The sequence below is a fragment of the Coregonus lavaretus genome, assembly GCF_964263955.1.
Source record: "Coregonus lavaretus genome assembly, chromosome: 28".
NCBI lineage: Eukaryota > Metazoa > Chordata > Actinopteri > Salmoniformes > Salmonidae > Coregonus > Coregonus lavaretus.
In genome coordinates this window covers 30958725-30979908 of record NC_140015.1, presented here as the reverse complement: position 1 = coordinate 30979908, position 21184 = coordinate 30958725, and the positions used below count along the sequence as shown (strand labels likewise).

Here is a 21184-nt window from a genome sequence, read left to right as displayed (position 1 = left end):
TGTGAAGCATGGGGGTGGAAACATCATGCTTTGGGGCTGTTTTTCTGCAAAGGGACCAGGACGACTGATCCGTGTAAAGGAAAGAATGAATGGGGCCATGTATCATGAGATTTTGAGTGAAAATCTCCTTCCATCAGCAAGGGCATTGAAGATGAAACGTGGCTGGGTCTTTCAGCATGACAATGATCCCAAACACACCGCCCGGGCAACGAAGGAGTGGCTTCGTAAGAAGCATTTCAAGGTCCTGGAGTGGCCTAGCCAGTCTCCAGATCTCAACCCCATAGAAAATCTTTGGAGGGAGTTGAAAGTCTGTGTTGCCCAGCGACAGTCCCAAAACATCACTGCTCTAGAGGAGATCTGCATGGAGGAATGGGCCAAAATACCAGCAACAGTGTGTGAAAACCTTGTGAAGACTTACAGAAAAAGTTTGACCTGTGTCATTGCCAACAAAGGGTATATAACAAAGTATTGAGAAACTTTTGTTATTGACCAAATACTTATTTTCCACCATAATTTGCAAATAAATTCATAAAAAAATCCTACAATGTGATTTTCTGGAATTTCTTTTCTCCATTTTGTCTGTCATAGTTGACGTGTACCTATGATGAAAATTACAGGCCTCATCTTTTTAAGTGGGAGAACTTGCACAATTGGTGGCTGACTAAATACTTTTTTCCCCCACTGTATGTGAGAATGCTATTCATTTACTACAGCTCAGCATTCAACACCGTAGTGCCCTCAAAGCTCATCACTAAGCTAAGGACCCTAGGACTAAACACATCCCTCTTAAACTAGATCCTGGACTTCCTGACGGGCCGCCCCCAGGTGGTAAGGGTAGGTAACAACACATCCGCCACGCTGATCCTCAACACAGGGGCCCCTCAGGGGTGCGTGCTCAGTCCCCTTCTGTACTCCCTGTTCACTCATGACTGCATGGCCAGGCATCGAGAGCATCCTGACTGGTTGCACCACTGCCTGGTATGGCAACTGCTCGGCCTCCGACCGCAAGGCACTACAGAGGGTAGTGCGTACGGCCCAGGACATCACTGGGGCCAAGCTACCTGCCATCCAGGACCTCTATACCAGGCGGTGTCAGAGGAAGGCCCTCAAAATTGTCAAAGACTCCAGCCACCCTAGTCATAGACTGTTCTCTCTGCTACCGCACGGCAAGTGGTACCGGAGCGCCAAGTCTAGGTCCAAGAGGCTTTTAAACAGCTTCTACCCCCAAACCATAAGACTCCTGAACATCTAATCAAATGGCTACCCAGACTATTACAAATTGGTGGTAATTGAAAATAAATATTAGTGCTTGAAAAAGTACTAAAGTCTTTGAATTTGACTTGCCACTGACTGTATGAACCCTGGTCCAAAAACAAAAAACTTTGACACGGCAGCTTGCATAATATTGTCTGTGTCCCAAATGTCCCCCTATTCCCTATATTAGTGCATTACTTTTGGCTACTCAGTAACCACACTGAGTTTACAAAACATTAGGAACACCTTCTTAATATTGAGTTACACCCCATTTTGGCCTCAGAACAGCCTCAATTCGTCGGGGCATGGACTCTACAAGGTGTCAAAAGTGTTCCACAGAGATGCTGGCTTATGTTGACTCCAATGTTTCCCACAGTTGTGTCAAGTTGGCTGGATGTCCTTTGGGTGGTGGACCATTCTTGATACACATGGGAAACTGTTGAGCGTGAAAAACCCAGCAGCGTTGCAGTTCTTAACACACACACAAACCGGTTCGCCTGGCACCTACTACCATACCCGGTTCAAAGGCACTTAAATCTTTTGTCTTGCCCAGTCATCCTCTGAATTGAACACATACACAATCCATGTCTCAAGGCTTTAAAATCCTTCTTTAACATGTCTCCTCCCCTTCATCTACACTGATTTGAAGTGGATTTAACAAGTGACATCAATAAGGGATCATAGCGTTCACCTGGATTCACCTGTTCAGTCTATGTCAATAAAAGAGCTCATACCATTGCATTATTACTGCGCTAATTCCTGTTAACCTCACAGTGAGTACCGTGTAATTTCCAGGTATAACTCCCCTAGTCATTGGTGACTGGTTTCATGATGATGATTTGGAAGCGTTGCCACCCAGCTGACCTCATGGCTACGGTTATTCTACAGAAATTGTACGTTAAGGAAACATCAAATAAAAAGCTGGTGTGGCAATGATTTGTGTACTGTGTCGTGTGCTGTATGGTCGTGATGTCCATTGTGTTTCAGATCTTTATGAAAAGGATTAATGCAAGGTGTGAATACTGAGTTACTTAATGTGAATTAGCTTAGGGAGTGTCTTGGTACTCTAATCTGATTCCAACTATTGTCACACCCATCCTAGATAGTCTAGCGATTCAGGTTGTGAAGTTTAAACCAGATGCTATACGTCTTAAAACTGGGGGTATATTTGTATGCAAATCTAGAACTGTTAACCAGACAGTTATAATGTTATTGTATAAATAGAATTAATTAAATGATAAATGTATTCTGTGTGCCTTCCTCCTGTAGGACGTGACAGAGGTGGAGCAGGCAGAGGAGCAGGCTAAGCAGGAAGACCAGATACTCAAGTGAGTTCATCTTAGTGCAGTCCACACCAATACAGATATCAACTGGGCATTAAAACATCCTTCGCCTTCAGATGGTTCAGTTGGTTGGAGCATTGTGCTGACAAACACAAAGGTTGTGGGTTTGATTTTTGCTTGGGACATACAGCCTGCATATATCGTTTTTAAATGTAGGTGGTTCAGGAAATACATTGAAATTCCAATTCTTCAATGTTTTTCAATGAGGACAGTTTGGAATTAGAACTGGAATTTGGTTTACTTTCAGTGGTTAACATCGGTTGGTAATTTTAGGGTCAGTGGGTCAGTATAGGGTCAGCGGTTCACTTTAGGGTCTGTGGTTAAGCTAGTTTAGGGTCGTGGTGAGGGGTTAGAATCTTCTGAGTTGAGCCACCATGACCCACTTTGTAGACTCGGCACTTGCAACAGCTGATAAATACAGTTGAAGTCGGAAGTTTACATACACTTAGGTTGGAGTCATTAAAACTTGTTTTTCAACCACTCCACAAATTTCTTGTTAACAAACTATAGTTTTGGCAAGTCGGTTAGGACATCTACTTTGCGCATGACACAAGTAATTTTTCCATCAATCGTTTACAGACAGATTATTTCACTTATAATTCACTGTATCACAATTCCAGTGGGTTTGAAGTTTACATACACTAAATTGACTGTGCCTTTAAACAGCTTGGAAAATTCCAGAAAATGATGTCATGGCTTTAGAAGCTTCTGATAGGCTAATTGACATCATTTGAGTCAATTGGAAGTGTACCTGTGGATGTATTTCAAGGCCTACCTTCAAACTCAGTGCCTCTTTGCTTGACATCATGGGAAAATCAAAAGAAATCAGCCAAGACCTCAGAAAAGAAATTGTAGACCTCCACAAGTATGGTTAATCCTTGGGAGCAATTTCCAAATGCCTGAAGGTACCAAGTTCATCTGTACAAACAATAGTACGCAAGTATAAACACCATGGGACCACGCAGCCGTCATACCGCTCAGGAAGGAGACGCGTTCTGTCTCCTAGAGATGAACGTACTTTGGTGCAAAAAGTGCAAATCAATCCCAGAACAACAGCAAAGGACCTTGTGTGAAGATGCTGGAGGAAACAGGTGCAAAAGTATCTATATCCACAGTAAAATAAGTCCTATATCGACATAACCTGAAAGGCCGCTCAGCAAGGAAGAAGCCACTGCTCCAAAACCGCCATAAAAAAGACAGACTATGGTTTGCAACTGCACATGGGGACAAAGATCGTACTTTTTGGAGAAATGTCCTCTGGTCTGATGAAACAAAAATAGAACTGTTTGGCCATAATGACCATCGTTATGTTTGGAGGAAAAAGGGGGACCCTTGCAAGCCAAAGAACACCATCCCAACCGTAAAGCACGGGGGTGGCAGCATCATGCTGTGGGGGTGCTTTGCTGCAGGAGGGACTGGTGCACTTCACAAAATGGATGGCATCATGAGGAAGGAAAATTATGTGGATATATTGAAGCAACATCTCAAGACATCAGTCAGAAAGTTAAAGCTTGGTCGCAAATGGGTCTTCCAAATGGACAATGACCCCAAGCATACTTCCAAAGTTGTGGCAAAATGGCTTAAGGACAACAAAGTCAAGGTATTGGAGTGGCCATCATAAAGCCCTGACCTCAATCCTATAGAACATTTGTGGGCGGAACTGAAAAAGCGTGTGCGAGCAAGGAGGCCTACAAACCTGACTCAGTTACACCAGCTTTGTCAGGAGGAATGGGCCAAAATTCACCCAACTTATTGTGGGAAGCTTGTGGAAGGCTACCCGAAACCTTTGACCCAAATTAAATAATTTAAAGGCAATGCTACCAAATACTAATTGAGTGTATGTAAACTTCTGACCCACTGGGAATGTGATGAAATAAATAAAAGCTGAAATAAATCATTCTCTCTACTATTATTCTGACATGTCACATTCTTAAAATAAAGTGGTGATCCTAACTGACCTAAAACAGGGAATTTTTACTAGGGAATTGTGAAAAACTGAGTTTAAATGTATTTGGCTAAGGTGTATGTAAACTTCTGACTTCAACTGTATCTACAGATCAAGGGTTTGTTAGACCAAAGTTTGCCCACTGCCTAACCAGACAAGAGGTCATGTTGGAAAGAAGTCACGATGGATAAAATGTTCTATTTACTTGCTTCTGTTTACACACAAACACACACACACACACACACACACACACACAGGCTGTGGCCCATCAGATAGTGTTCCTTTTAAAAGTCACAACCTGTTCTCTGGAACCATATGTAAGGATAACCACAGGGATTGGTGAGAATGTCCACCCACCACGTTTCCTCTGTGCTGAGCTAATGGCTGCTGTAATTCTGCAGAAATTGTACCTCCGTCTTAAGAAAACAGCGGCTAAATTAAAAGCTGGTGTGTGGCAATGACCGTGTAGTCTATCATGTGCATCAAGGTCTGACCTCTGTGCAGATGATGTTTGATGCTTTAATTTCTGAATAATAGTGATGGAATCAAACCACTGATGCCAGAGAGAGAAAAAAAACATGACCATATGAGTTGTGCATTGTCGTGGAAGTTCTACCCAATAAGGAGAGACTTTGTTATTTCTTCAAACAATTATACTTGATTTATCAATTAATTATTGCAATAATGGAGCTGGTCAGACATGCACTTCTAAGGTGTACGCCAGAGAGCTCAAATGACACGAGGAGTACAGAAACCTTATATAGGCAAGTCATCTTATGCAAGCATGTACAAAACTCGTGATCTTGGTGTGTGTATGTGCTGGACAATGAGACAAAACTGGGGTAAAGGGTGCAGACTAACTGTGAAAAAGATTGTCTCATTCTGAGGACAATAGATGTTAAAACAACAAGAAATCTCCTCAGACATAGTTCCTCAAAAGTAGATGAATGGCCCCTTGACCCGAGCAAGCAAGCGTCTTTCGCTGTCTGCCTAGATGATGTGGGACTTAACACCCATACACATACACACACCAAGTTTGAACCTTTTGCCCAGCAACAGGCCTTAGCCAGGACAACAGCTTTGTCATTAGTGCGCAGGATTTAACACTTTGCTCTGGTAGAAGTAGATAGAGATGGAACCAGTTCTTTCCCTTCTGACTAGCAGGAAACCATAGATCTCACCTGTCAGCTCTTGGCTGTGCACCCAGACATCATGTCCATACTTCCCTAACACTAGGTTCCTATGCTACACATCCACAGAACAGTTAGAAACAGGCTCATACCCATGCATGCACAATCCCATCTCATATGATCTAGTTAATCAATCATCTCAGAATTAAGGCAGAAGCAATTAAGCTTAAAGAAAAGCTTCTAGTACACAAGCATGATAAAGGTTTAACAAAAATTGATATCACAGCATGCACGCGTTTGTGCGTCTTTCCTGGGTAGTGTTCATTAGGCACGTTTTAAAACATTTTGCAACGGGAAACAAAAATGTGCGTTTCTTATTGGACAAATCCAGGTGGCCCCTCCCTGTCTCAGTCCTGTTTTGTTCGTAATGAACACAGCCCCGGTTTCTACTTTCTGATGTTGTGTTGTGCAGGAAACAGGAGCTGTCTAACCTGCTCCATGAGAAGAAGTACCTGAAGGCTCTGGGCCTGGCCATCTCCCTGGACCAGCCACACACTGTGCTCAAAGTCATCAAAGGTAAATGTCTCTACCCTCTCTGTCTCTAGTCTCTCACATATTTTCTCCACACTGTACATACGGCATGTTGATCATCCAGATTCTTCCTCACATCTCCAGAAATAGCTGCTGGATTCCACATCACTCATTTTGTCACTCACCTTCCACCCTGTCACTACCTATTATCCTTCCTGTGTGTGTCTCTTTAGCACCCCCTCATGACATGCATACCAACAGGTCCACTGACAGTCTGTCAAAGCCTTAGAGAGGCAAACAGACTAAATGGACCATATCACTCTTCCCAAATTCCAGGACGTTCTTCTGAGCCAAAACATAAATAGCTGTGCACAGGTGCACTTTAGTGTTTGTTTATCAAAACAAAGAAGAGTGGAACATCTTGTTTTAGACATTGCATGTATTGATCATGGATGAGGTAGACTGGGTGGTGTTCATTAGGGCAAAACGTTGCACAACGAGAATTATATGATTTCTTATTTTACAAGTTCCGATAGTACCTCCCTGTTTGGGACCGCTTTCTTCCGTCTCGTGCCTATTGAACATAGCCTGAGAGAGATCAGGTTCTGAGCTAAATAAACGTACAGTTTATAAACACAGGAGTGTACATATACTCAGTGTTAAGGCATGTTGGCGTTGGGAACATCATGTATGTAGGCAACACACTAGTGCAGCTCCAAAACAACATGTCCTCTTAAAACTGCTTATAACACATTCTGTTTTCGATATTGAAATTCTAACAACATATAACATACGTATGTTAAATAGACTTATTTAGGAAAAGTAAAGGACTGAGGGGTAATGGCTTTAAAAATGACAGAGATGTACATTTTCAATTCATATGTAGTTAAAATGACAGCCTTGGCACTTCTAGTGTTAAAAGCCATTAAAATAACTGGATGTGAGAGACTAGGGTTACATGTTTGACCGTCAAGGATTGGTCAGAGTTCATTGTATTGGCATAACAATGGACCGTCATACTGACACTAGAGGATCTTAAATGTGGTTGTTGACTGGATGGGTCACTTAGGTCATGATGATGCCTACTTAGGCTGCATCCCAAATGGCACCCTATTCCCTATCTAATGCACTACTTTTGATCCCCATAGAGCTCTGGTCAAAAGTAATGCACTTTGTAGGGAAAGTTAGTTATGAAAAAAGTTACGTAAGTCTTAATAGACTGGCTTATGTATTGTGTGCCATGACACTGGCTATGTATGCCAGGATCATAGGCTTCTATATCTGATGTGGGTCACTCTGTGTGTGCTGTCTGTGACCTCATGACTGTCCTGTGTTGCCCCTAGCGATCCGCCAGGGGGAGGATGGTGCTAAGCAGCTGGAGAAGACTGTGCTGAAGCTGCGCCAGGACCAGAAAGGTGAGGTCATAAAGGATGAGGTATACTCAGCTGGCCAAAAAATCACTGTTTTTACTACGTTGCAGAACATTCAATATGGTGATGGAGCCACCTGATAATGGTCAGTGAAAATGGTCTGTGTATGTTAATAGTCCAAGGGAATGGTCCATGATAAAGGTCCTTGTATGGTAATGGTCCGTGATAATGGTCATTGTATGGTAGTGGTCCGTGATAATGGTCCGTGTATGGTAGTGGTCCGTGATAATGGTCCGTGTATGGTAGTGGTCAGTGATAATGGTCCGTGTATGGTAGTGGTCCGTGATAATGGTCCGTGTATGGTAGTGGTCCGTGATAATGGTCCGTGTATGGTAGTGGTCCGTGATAATGGTCCGTGTATGGTAGTGGTCCGTGATAATGGTCCCTGTATGGTAGTGGTCCGTGATAATGGTCCGTGTATGGTAGTGGTCCGTGATGATGGTCATTGTATGGTAGTGGTCCGTGGAAATGGTCCGTGTATGGTAGTGGTCTGTGTATGGTAATGTTCTGTATAATCCTCTACCCCCTCCCCTCCAGAGTCTATGCTGCGCTTCTGTGCTGTGTGGAACACCAACGCCCGGAGCTGTCTGGACGCCCAGGCTGTGATCCAGGTGATGCTCACACACCTCTCCCCTGAAGAGCTGCTCCTGTACCAAGGAGCACGCGCACATCTGGAGGGACTCATACCTTACACTGGTGAGGTGGGGAAGAGTGTGTTTGGGGGTGGGGTGGGGAGTGTTTGGGTGAGAGGCGGGGTGGGGAGTGTTTGGGTGAGAGGCGGGGTGGGGAGTGTTTGGGTCAGAGTGTGTGTGGGGTGGGGAGTGTTTGGGTGAGAGTGTGTGTGTGGGGGTGGGGTGGGGTGTGTTTGGGTGAGAGCGTGTGTGGGGGTGGGGTGGGGAGTGTTTGGGTGAGAGTGTGTGTGTTAGGCACATTGATGTATAGACTCACGCCAAACTGTGCAGATGATGTATGATATTTTAATTTCTGAATAATAGTGAAGGAATCAAACCGCTGATGCCAGAGAATGTCCACTGATTGTGTGTGTGTGATGGTGTCCGCTTATTGTGTGTGTGCATGCGTCTTTACGTGTTTGTTGATTCAGTTCCCTTGTTTGATTTGACCCTGCTTGTGCCCCCTAGAGAGACACATGCAGAGGATAGGCCGTCTCCTGCAGGCCTCCATGTTCCTGGACTACATGTGGCAGAAGATGAGAGTGACAGGAGCTCCAGCCAGGTGAGGGGGACCAGGGGAGGGCCTTAAACACAACACCCACCAATCACAATCCAGGGCTTATACTAACGCTATACAGCCTTGCCCAATGACTTTCAAATGTGTTTTCAAATGCATTGCTTTCAGAAAAAGATTCAGAATAAAAAGCACATCAATTGCATTGTTTTGAGTTTCTTTTAATAGGGATTGATAGTGATGACAGATAATATCTGTCTTAGGGGTGAATCCTAACATACACTTAGTCTCCCATCAATATCAATGCATTGACTGAGTGAAAAATCAATTTATGCAGAATTTAGGATTCGACTCCATAACTTCTCTGAAGTAAAAGACGTGTTCAATTGTTTGATTTCATGTTTCCTTGTAGCCTTCTAATTAACTTCGTAGCAGGAAACAGTCATCCGACCCATCAGTGTTGACAGTATGCCTCGTGAAGGTTGCGATAGATCTAATCTGAGTCTAGAACAATGGCTGTTGTTGTTCATAGGAATCAATCTAGGCAAGAGATTTCACTTTCACATATCTGTGGTTTGAGACCAATACCTGTGTAACCAAACTGATGTGTTTACTGTATGTACTGAAGTAGACCTCATTCTGAAACCAGACACACAGCCACATTCCCTCTCTATGGTTGGATCCCAAATTGCACCCTATTGTCTACAGTGAGGGAAAAAAGTATTTGATCCCCTGCTGATTTTTTACATTTGCCCACTGACAAAGACATGATCAGTCTATAATTTTAATGGTAGGTTTATTTGAACAGTGAGAGACAGAATAACAACAAAAAAATCCAGAAAAACGCATGTCAAAAATGTTATAAATTGATTTGCATTTTAATGAGGGAAATAAGTATTTGACCCCTCTGCAAACATGACTTAGTACTTGGTGGCAAAACACTTGTTGGCAATCACAGAGGTCAGACGTTTCTTGTAGTTGGCCACCAGGTTTGCACACATCTCAGGAGGGATTTTGTTCCACTCCTCTTTGCAGATCTTCTCCAAGTCATTAAGGTTTCGAGGCTGACATTTGGCAACTCGAACCTTCAGCTCCCTCCACAGATTTTCTATGGGATTAAGGTTTGGAGACTGGCAAGGCCACTCCAGGACCTTAATGTGCTTCTTCTTGAGCCAGTCCTTTGTTGCCTTGGCCGTGTGTTTTGGGTCATTGTCATGCTGGAATACCCATCCACGACCCATTTTCAATGCCCTGGCTGAGGGAAGGAGGTTCTCACCCAAGATTTGACGGTACATGGCCCCGTCCATCGTCCCTTTGATGCGGTGAAGTTGTCCTGTCCCCTTAGCAGAAAAACACCCCCAAAACATAATGTTTCCACCTCCATTTTTGACGGTAGGGATGGTGGTCTCTGGGGTTCATAGGCAGCATTCCTCCTCCTCCAAATACGGCGAGTTGAGTTGATGCCAAAGAGCTCGATTTTGGTCTCATCTGACCACAACACTTTCACCCAGTTCTCCTCTGAATCATTCAGACGTTCATTGGCAAACTTCAGAAGGCCCTGTATATGTGGTTTCTTGAGCAGGGGGACCTTGCGGGCGCTGCAGGATTTCAGTCCTTCACGGCATAGTGTGTTACCAATTGTTTTCTTGGTGACTATGGTCCCAGCTGCCTTGAGATCATTGACAAGATCCTCCCGTGTAGTTCTGGGCTGATTCCTCACCGTTCTCATGATCATTGCAACTCCACGAAGGCGATTGACAGTTATTTTGTGTTTCTTCCATTTGCGAATAATCACACCAACTGTTGTCACCTTCTCACCAAGCTGCTTGGTGATGGTCATGTAGCCCATTCCAGCCTTGTGTAGGTCTACAATCTTGTCCCTGACATCCTTGGAGAGCTCTTTGGTCTTGGCCATGGTGGAGAGTTTGGAATCTGATTGATTGATTGCTTCTGTGGACAGGTGTCTTTTATACAGGTAACAAGCTGAGATTAGGAGCACTCCCTTTAAGAGTGTGCTCCTAATCTCAGCTCGTTACCTGTATAAAAAACACCTGGGAGCCAGAAATCTTTCTGATTGAGAGGGGGTCAAATACTTATTTCCCTCATTAAAATGCAAATCAATTTATAACATTTATGACATGCGTTTTTCTGGATTTTTTTGTTGTTATTCTGTCTCTCACTGTTCAAATAAACCTACCATTAAAATTATAGACTGATCATTTCTTTGTCAGTAGGGAAACATACAAAATCAGCAGGGGATCAAATACTTTTTTCCCTCACTGTATAGACAAGTGCACTGCTTTTCACTAGGGCTCTGGTCTAAAGTAGAGCACTACATAGAGAATAGGGGAGGCAGTTTATAAGCTTTGCCTGCAAATGAAAGAACTGTAATGATGAATAAGAAACTGAATGTGGAACGGTAACAACGATAACCAGGTCCTGGGATCAGCTGGAGATTAATCAGATACTATAAAATCACATACTGTACCATGGAGCCTAAACTACAATCTGGTAAATCTACACTGAAACTTCTGGAAGAATGGTGCTGTAGGACAGGTTTGAAGAATGATTATTTTAAAGTAATTATCTAGAAAGTCATTGTCATGGGTCAAGCATAAAGATAATGTATTCTGCAGTACCCTAATATAAATTATGATGTGATAGGAAGCATGCAGCGGAGCCTAATTCTTCAACATGGTCCTAAGAGCCAATAAGAATCCAGCTAGAGTCCAGCTTCAGGAAATACGACAGAGCAAACATGGGTCTGTGCAGCACGTGATTTATATGGATATTTTACCTCCTTTGTTGTTGGTTGCTAATGTGTGTTGTCATATCCTTTTACAGTATGGACTCGCAGGATGAGGAGATGGACACCGCCTCTCTTCAGGTGCCGCACCCCCTGTTCATGATCGACAAGCGATCAGGTGAGGGTGGGGATGGGAGTAGGGAACAGGGGGATGGTGAGGAGAGATGGAATGAGGGAGTGGTGGAGGAGGATGGTGGTCTCGAGGAAGATACAAATTTCCCAGCCAACATGGAGGATGATGATGAAGTCAGTATCACCAGGAAAGCCTCAGTCAGCGGACAAAGGGTGGAAAATGGACAGAACAGAAAAGAAAATGGCAGCCATCCCTCTGGCAGTGAGGAGAGCTCAGGAGATGAGGAAGAGGAGGACCAGGGAGACCAAACAGAGGGTAAGATGGCCAAGTGTCAGATCATCCTGTCTGCAGCATCCCCTCCACCCCTCCAAGCAATCACCAGCTGATGGGAGACTGTCTGACACCAAGCCCACCAAGGATGCCTGGGTGTGAACCCACAGGAGTCCCCTTTAGCATGGACCACTGCCTGGAGCAACTGATAGTGTGGCTTTATAGACACTGACAGACAGAGAAGCAGGTCCTGAACGACCTTTAAAATGAACTGGTTTTGAGGTTGATATGCCTGGCTGTCAGCATAGGCCCCTTTCTCGGCAGCCATTTTGGAAAACCGTGTCATTTCTCATAAATAGTGCCATGAGTTTTTCTGACCAGGAAAAACTCTGGGCGCTACATTTACATTTTTGTCATTTAGCAGACGCTCTTATCCAGAGCGACTTACAGTTAGTGAGTGCATACTTTTTTTTTTTTTCATACTGGCCCCCCGTGGGCTAGTTGAAGCCTGCTTCTCGTACCTAGTTGAAGCCTACTACTGGTACCTAGTTGAAGCCTGCTACTGGTACCTAGTTGAAGCGTACTACTGGTACCTAGTTGAAGCCTGCTAGTGGTACCTAGTTGAAGCGTGCTACTGGTACCTAGTGGAAGCCTGCTACTGGTACCTAGTGGAAGCCTGCTACTAGTGGTCAGAAATTGTCGAGGCTCTACCCGTGACTTCCTCCCCACTCTTCTCTACAGAAACCAGCACTCGTTAATTTTTATATTTGTACATTGTTGTGCAGTCCTGCTCTTCCACATAAACAACAACAAAAGCCTCCTTTAAGTAACAATATATTTTGTTTGTCATGATGATTACAAATGCATCTGGATTAAAATGTGTGCCTTGTGGAAATAATTATTGTGCTGTTTTTTTTAATAAGTTCATATTCATTTGAAACATTAACCAATATGTTCATGTAAAAGAGTATGTTTGAAGGCTTAACTTATGAAATGATTTGACATAAAAGTCCCATAGGGCATTTGGGGCATAAACCATGAGACACAGGAACGGGTGAATAAGGTCAAGCCTGTATTCCTTTACCACATTAGACTGGTCCAGCCTGTTAAGCATGTTGTCACCCTGTGTGTCTGTCTGTCACATTTTATTTAAGTCAGTGGTCTGTCCCTATCACAGGGTGGCGCAGGTGTGGTCTGGGATCTCTGGTATAAGTCAGTGGACTCAGGGTGAGCTCTAACAGTATGTCAGTGGGCTCAGGGTGAGCTCTAACAGTATGTCAGTGGGCTCAGGGTGAGCTCTAACAGTATGTCAGTGTGCTCAGGGTGAGCTCTAACAGTATGTCAGTGGGCTCAGGGTGAGCTCTAACAGTATGTCAGTGGACTCAGGGTGAGCTCTAACAGTATGTCAGTGGACTCAGGGTGAGCTCTAACAGTATGTCAGTGGGCTCAGGGTGAGCTCTAACAGTATGTCAGTGTGCTCAGGGTGAGCTCTAACAGTATGTCAGTGGGCTCAGGGTGAGCTCTAACAGTATGTCAGTGGACTCAGGGTGAGCTCTAACAGTATGTCAGTGGACTCAGGGTGAGCTCTAACAGTATGTCAGTGGACTCAGGGTGAGCTCTAACAGTATGTCAGTGGACTCAGGGTGAGCTCTAACAGTATGTCAGTGGACTCAGGGTGAGCTCTAACAGTATGTCAGTGGACTCAGGGTGAGCTCTAACAGTATGTCAGTGGACTCCGGGAGATGCCTAACAGTTTGTGACCCAGAATATGATTAATAGTAAGGTAGCGGTGGATAGGAATGGTGACACCGAGACTGAGAAATTGGGTGCTTTGCTATGGATGAAAAGAGATGGAACCAGTGTCATCTGTAGAGCACTCGGCGTAGGCCACACACAACACAACACACTGTTAAGTTGAAATCAGCATATTTTCTCCATTCAAAGAGAGGCGGACAAGTTATTTTAGTATGATAATGTATTAGAATTTATTGCAGTATGCAGTACAATATGAGGGAATCATGATGTGGAATCAACCATAGTTGCTAATAACATGCATATAAGGCACAATAGTACTTTTCCAGTATGGAAAATAGAGATCTCTAGATTCAAGGCCATACAGTAGAAACGATGAAATCTAAATTGCTACTGAATGTTCATTCACTAAAGTGTATATTTTCATTATACCAGTATATGACTTCAGACTTCTCACATTTTTAAGTGAAGAAAAATTATTAATTAAAACTGAGGATTGTAAACAAATTACAGTAAACCCCCAACCTTAATATTTGTTCATCCACAAAATAAATTGTGAATGAACAGACCGCATTAAAATGTCTACAATGCAGTTACTATCAGTGAATGAGTTTCAGTGTCAGTATCCATTTGTGCAGGTGCATGGAAGTAGGCCTGACTAACAGTGCAAGAAGTAAACTTCCACATAAAAAAAATAAAGACTCAATATGTGACTCTGAGTATTACAGTAACGTATGATTCTTCCTCCCATATCACAACTCATGGTTACATGACCAGCCCCAAGGCACAGTTAAACACTTGTAAATCATGTCACAGTGTAATCATGTTCAGGTAACATCATAAAAGTCCCACAGTCCATCTTCTGGGCTTCTAGTACGGTGACTTTCTGTGCTAAAGCCTTTGGATTCTTCCTGTAACCCATAAAGAGATCACACCACATTTCCTGGCCACAACTCTGTCTTCAACCTCGGTTTTAAAAGGCTAAGGAGGGACTGGCTACCAACGAATCACCACCATTTTGGGTCAACACTGCTCCAATTTATCGGCTCAGTGTCTCAGCAGGCGCTGGCGACAGACTGGCTTTGGAGGCGTTCTTGCGCGTGACGGTGGTGCAGCGCGTCAGGATCTCCTGCGCCCTGGGCCTGGGGGGCACCTTGGGGGTGGTGGGGGCCATCTTGAACAGGTTTGGGTCTGATCTTCCGTGGACCATCCTCCCCTCCGACACGCCGTCGTCGCTGAAGCTGAAGTCGCTGCCCTCGCTTTCCATGCTGCCCTCATTCCCCATGCTACCCTTGCTGCCAGTCAGGCTGTACTCACGTCTATCCACCTCCCGGTCCACCTCCACCATGACAGTAGGTGTTGGAGTGCCCTTGCTAGGGTATGCCGGGGCGGGGGTGGTGAACATCACAGGTGGAGGGCTAGGCCGAGGCTCAGATAGAACATTAAAAGAGCCGGGCAGCTGCAGGAGGTTGCCTTGGGAACGGCTGAGCTTGTGGGAGTGTCCGGCCAGCTTGTGGTCAGAGCTGGAGCCGGGGAGCTGCAGCTGGGCCAGGTTGAGAGCCGCCAGGCGGACACGGGGGTTGTTGTAGGGCTGCAGGTACATGGCAGGTACGTAGCCGGTCTTGCCGTTGTATCTGTCAAGAGGAGAAAGAAGAAGTGAGAAATTGGAAACTGACATGAGTTCGGATTTCATATCAGAAATCCCAATGTTGTCAAAGCCTTGGTACAATATGTTCTCCTAGGTAATGATAGTTGACAAGTCTGTGGCCTTTGTACACATTTGTCTGTCTAGCTTTCACTTAAATGGACAAGTCAATGGTCGTGTCCGAAATCTGGCTTGGCTACTTCTTACTTAAACTGCATACTGTGTACTAATCTTACTACATACTATTTTGAACGTACTGTTTAGTAAAAAGGTATGCAGTAAGAAACAAATCGAGAACTTGAGATTATAACCCACTGGGCAAAAACTGATTGAATCAATGTTATTTCCACATAATTTCAACCAAAATATTCCATGTGATGACGTTGAATCAACATGGAAAACTGGTTGGATTTGAAAAAAGTCAACGTAAGGGAATTTTGTCTTTTTTTCACCCACATTAGTTGACAACTCAACCAAATGTAAATCAAAACTAGACGTTGAACTGACGTCTGGAAAGTTCTATCTGCATTTTTGTCAAAATTGAGTTATTGACATATCCTTGTTCTGTTCAATGTTCTCTACCTACAGTGGGGGAAAAAAGTATTTAGTCAGCCACCAATTGTGCAAGTTCTCCCACTTAAAAAGATGAGAGAGGCCTGTAATTTTCATCATAGGTACACGTCAACTATGACAGACAAATTGAGGAAAAAAAATCCAGAAAATCACATTGTAGGATTTTTAATGAATTTATTTGCAAATTATGGTGGAAAATAAGTATTTGGTCACCTACAAACAAGCAAGATTTCTGGCTCTCACAGACCTGTAACTTCTTCTTTAAGAGGCTCCACTGTCCTCCACTCGTTACCTGTATTAATGGCACCTGTTTGAACTTGTTATCAGTATAAAAGACACCTGTCCACAACCTCAAACAGTCACACTCCAAACTCCACTATGGCCAAGACCAAAGAGCTGTCAAAGGACACCAGAAACAAAATTGTAGACCTGCACCAGGCTGGGAAGACAATCTGCAATAGGTAAGCAGCTTGGTTTGAAGAAATCAACTGTGGGAGCAATTATTAGGAAATGGAAGACATACAAGACCACTGATAATCTCCCTCGATCTGGGGCTCCACGCAAGATCTCACCCCGTGGGGTCAAAATGATCACAAGAACGGTGAGCAAAAATCCCAGAACCACACGGGGGGACCTAGTGAATGACCTGCAGAGAGCTGGGACCAAAGTAACAAAGCCTACCATCAGTAACACACTACGCCGCCAGGGACTCAAATCCTGCAGTGCCAGACGTGTCCCCCTGCTTAAGCCAGTACATGTCCAGGCCCGTCTGAAGTTTGCTAGAGTGCATTTGGATGATCCAGAAGAGGATTGGGAGAATGTCATATGGTCAGATGAAACCAAAATAGAACTTTTTGGTCAAATCTCAACTCGTCGTGTTTGGAGGACAAAGAATGCTGAGTTGCATCCAAAGAACACCATACCTACTGTGAAGCATGGGGGTGGAAACACCATGCTTTGGGGCTGTTTTTCTGCAAAGGGACCAGGACGACTGATCCGTGTAAAGGAAAGAATGAATGGGGCCATGTATCGTGAGATTTTGAGTGAAAACCTCCTTCCATCAGCAAGGGCATTGAAGATGAAACGTGGCTGGGTCTTTCAGCATGACAATGATCCCAAACACACCGCCCGGGCAACGAAGGAGTGGCTTCGTAACAAGCATTTCAAGGTCCTGGAGTGGCCTAGCCAGTCTCCAGATCTCAACCCCATAGAAAATCTTTGGAGGGAGTTGAAAGTCTGTGTTGCCCAGCGACAGCCCCAAAACATCACTGCTCTAGAGGAGATCTGCATGGAGGAATGGGCCAAAATACCAGCAACAGTGTGTGAAAACCTTGTGAAGACTTACAGAAAACGTTTGACCTGTGTCATTGCCAACAAAGGGTATATGACAAAGTATTGAGAAACTTTTGTTATTGACCAAATACTTATTTTCCACCATAATTTGCAAATAAATTCATTAAAAATCCTACAATGTGATTTTCTGGAAAAAAAAATCTCATTTTGTCTGTCATAGTTGACGTGTACCTATGATGAAAATTACAGGCCTCTCTCATCTTTTTAAGTGGGAGAACTTGCACAATTGGTGGCTGACTAAATACTTTTTTTCCCCACTGTATATAGTACTCTAAATACCCCAATGAATGTTGTTAAGTTCAAAAGAATACAAGATAAAAATCGCTGTTACTATTCAAACCAATGAGGGTTCGGAACATTAAAGCCAATTATCAAAGAATAATATTTTTGCAGATAGAACCTTATAGTCCCAAGCTCTCGAAATATCAGCATACCAACTATTTTCTAATGATAGGAGTGGAACACGCTGAGAGGTTGTCTCAAAAGAGCATTGAGCAGACAATGGCTCAGCTATCTCTGGTAATTGGTTCATCAGAATCAACTAAAGATGACTTGTGATGTAGTGAGATAATTACAGCGTTGTTGTTTCCGCATGGTATATGATGGACGGGCGATGATACTCTGCATGCCTGTCTGCACCATAACTTTCAATTCCCATTCACTTCCCATTCTCTCAATGCATTTGCTGTCATCTGACCATATAATTAGTATGAGTTCTAATCATTATGATTCCATGGTTCCGACAGTCTGGAAGTCATGATTCTCTTTTACAGTTATAGCTACTGTATTCTCCCTGTTTAGTCAGACAGGTGTTGTTCAGTAACATACCTGATCAGCCACCAGCCGTTGTCAGACTTCTGCAGGACTTCCACCACTGAGCCAATGTCCACAGACACCTCGTCTCCATTCGTGGCTTTGTAGCTTCTGACAGCACTATACAGCACACCTATGGGTGGGTGATGCAGAATGTTAGGATAGGTGCAACATCAATGTATGGCAATATACTGTCAGTGGTAGTCCACACCTTGCAGTACATGCACAGTACAGTATTTGCAGTGCATATGTCTTGACGCTGGTGCATCAGCTATATGTGAACGTTTTATATATTTGTTGATGTGAACATTTTTGCAGACAGTACCCCTGATTATCCCCTCCCAGGCCATAGAAAACATAAATGCATATGTGTAAGGAATAAGAGATGGTCTCTTACTTTCCCCATAGGACCCGTCCCTATCATCATCCTCCTCCTCCCCCTCCACCTTCTCCAGGTATGGAGCAGGGAACCAGGCCATACGCTTGTCCTCATTCTCCACCAGCCACCAGCCTGGGAGCAGAGGGAGAGGGGTTAGACAGGTGATGGACATTTATGATCAGCTCTTTGAAGCCCATTACATGTCACAGAATCGATCAATTGGTGCAGAGTTTAAAAGTGATGCAATTTTACATGTTTATTACAGAGTAAAATACTTGCACATAATACTTTGCGCAAGGTAAAGCACAGCAGAAATTCTCTCACCTGCTTTGTCTTTGATGAGCACGTCCACGTTTTCGTCCACGGCCACTTTGAAAGGCCGGTTTTTGGTGTCTTTGGTCTCGTAGGGTGCCATGCACCGGTATGCCTCCGTTACGAACGGCTGCGTCACGTTGCCAACGTTGACACTCTTTTCATGTCCAGCGGAGTCCTCTGAAGGCATGATCAAGATACTGAGGACGGAAGTCACATTGTAAATGTATTACTATTTCTTGTACTAAATTAAATCACTAAAACATAACGGGACACTGGATTTGAAGTCGTTCCAATTGTGCGTAATGCTCAGGATACAGTGCGTAATTCTCACTATAATCTACCTATTCTTGGCAAACTCTGGCTGTAGTTCTTGGTCCTTAGGGTGGAAGAACCGGATGAGTTCAGGACACTGTGAGACGCGCGGGTCGCAGCTGAGGAGCTCGCTGCAGTATTTCTCCAAAAACTTCAGCTGGACCACCGACTTGCTGGGACCTTTATTATTTGCGTTTATCTTCATCTTCCAGTCTAATGAAGGAATAGATGATGATGACTAATTATGAATTATTAATAACTTATTCGTTCATAAAGTATACCACTGATAGACATCAATCGGCAACATGATATTAAAAGTACAATGTTGGCCTACCTCGAAATCTAGGAATAATCCTGTCCGATTTTTTAAGTGGATTCGCAGGTGGAAATATCTTCTTCATTTGTTCCTGTTTTGGATAAATAGTTGGCATAAGTAAGAAAAGTATGGCTACATATTATATTTTGCATTTTTGTAGCCGACATAAGATCTGACAATTTGAATTGCAGTTGAAGATGTAACTTACATTAAGTGTCTTGAAGTCCTTGAAGGTTCTGTAAACAATGATGTCATTCTGATCTGACCAAAGCACCGAGGTCATGTACATCTGAAAATTAGAAATAAGTTATAAATATAAATTAAATATTTGGTATAAATCATTGCTGCCAAATTCATCTCATGCAGAAATCTGGAGAAATATCCCATAATAGCAGCAGTAGTATTACATGCATCAAGTATCCATACTTTGCTTTTCTTCTTGTGCATCACTCCAATCAGTCGGACATTAACAGGATACCGTTGCTCCTCCATGAAAGTCATTAAAAAGCCTAGATGCGTAAAGTCCTATGGAGATTTGTGTTCCTAACTAACTGACTGGAGCTCAAATGGTCAACAGGTTAATATATCTCTCCGAGTAAGAAGGTGTGGCAGTAGAGGCACGTAAGCAAACAAATAGGAGGACAATATTTGCGTCACATGAGAGTGGAGCAAGTGGACGAAGTACACTGCAACCAATGTATCATCATTGTTTGCAACTAATTTTCCCTCTAAACTGCGTCCGTGCGCTGGCGCACAGTAGCGTCGAGACTGCCACGCAGCTCCACCGGGATTGCCGCACAGCGCGCAGAAGAAATATCAGCCCACGGAGAGAAGCAGGAGGTTGCACTTCACTCAATTTTCTAGAGTTTTCCCTGTTAGTTATCTATCAACGTTTCCCTTTACTGTGGCAATTGTGATCGAATCAATGCAATTAGCCACTTTCAATGCCACATACTGACATACTGCAACATACTGCAACAAAACGAACTATGCAAGAGATTTTGCTGTAAGCAGAATGCTTTGGAGTAGGATTATATTGCCCACGACTGAGTACTCTACACAGAGCTGCAGTAGGCCTATATGCAAATAGACCATTGCCATATACAGTGGTGTAAAGTACTTAAGTAAAAATACTTGTACTATTAACGTTTTTTTTTTGTATCTGTACTTTACTATTTATATTTTTGACTACTTTTACTTCACTACATTCCTAAAGACAATTATGTACTTTTCTCTCCATACAGTTTCCCTGACACCCAAAAGTACTTCTAACATTTTGAATGCAGGACAGGAAAATTGTCAAATCCACCTACTTATCAAGACAACATTCCTGGTCATCCCTACTGCCTCTGATCTGGCCGACTCACTAAACACATGCTTCATTTGTAAATTATGTCTGAGTGTTGGAGCCTTCCCCTGGCTATCTGTAAATTTAAAAAACAAGAAAATGGTGCTGTCTGATTTGCTTAATTTAAGGAATTTGAAATTATTTACACTTTTACTTTTGATATTTAAGTATATTTTAGCAATTTAATTTACTTTTGATACTTTTATTGGGTGACTTTCACTTTTACTTGAGTCATGTTCTATTAAGGTATCTTTACTTTTACTCAAGTATGACATTTGGGGTACTTTTTCCACCACTGGCCATATATGTACCTGTGCCATTTACTTTGAACAGGACTGTGTTTACAGCTGTGGTCTTGAGTAGATGCACTTGATTTGAGATCAAAGCAAGAGCTGCATGTAGCCACATCTG

General features: G+C 43.4%; 2 protein-coding genes and 1 long non-coding RNA gene across 3 annotated transcripts in view; 1 reads left to right on the top strand and 2 right to left on the bottom strand.

The window, feature by feature from the left end:
* Window positions 1–12859, top strand: part of LOC311104250 (transducin beta-like protein 3) — a 43308-nt gene extending 30449 nt beyond the window's left edge. Inside the window, exons 18-23 of the mRNA XM_084146007.1 lie at window positions 2524–2582; window positions 6145–6248; window positions 7547–7618; window positions 8171–8329; window positions 8773–8866; window positions 11663–12859. Of these exons, the coding sequence (XP_084002133.1) occupies window positions 2524–2582; window positions 6145–6248; window positions 7547–7618; window positions 8171–8329; window positions 8773–8866; window positions 11663–12083 (909 nt within the window). The 3' untranslated portion in view covers window positions 12084–12859. The remainder of the gene's footprint in view (window positions 1–2523; window positions 2583–6144; window positions 6249–7546; window positions 7619–8170; window positions 8330–8772; window positions 8867–11662) is intronic.
* Window positions 12860–14351: 1492 nt separating this feature from the next.
* Window positions 14352–19314, bottom strand: LOC311103224 (NADPH oxidase organizer 1-like; the record flags this gene model as incomplete). The annotated part of the gene is made up of 5 exons (XM_084144766.1): window positions 14352–15353; window positions 18119–18236; window positions 18501–18614; window positions 18807–18994; window positions 19139–19314. 5 exons carry the CDS (start codon window positions 19312–19314, stop codon window positions 14759–14761), a joined length of 1191 nt encoding a protein of 396 aa, XP_084000892.1. The 3' UTR covers window positions 14352–14758.
* Window positions 19315–19443: 129 nt separating this feature from the next.
* Window positions 19444–19912, bottom strand: LOC311104329. The gene is made up of 3 exons (XR_014610154.1): window positions 19852–19912; window positions 19634–19714; window positions 19444–19516 (listed from the first exon to the last, which is right to left on the bottom strand). It is a non-coding gene; the product is annotated as an uncharacterized lncRNA (long non-coding RNA).
* Between the last annotated feature and the right edge of the window lie 1272 nt (window positions 19913–21184).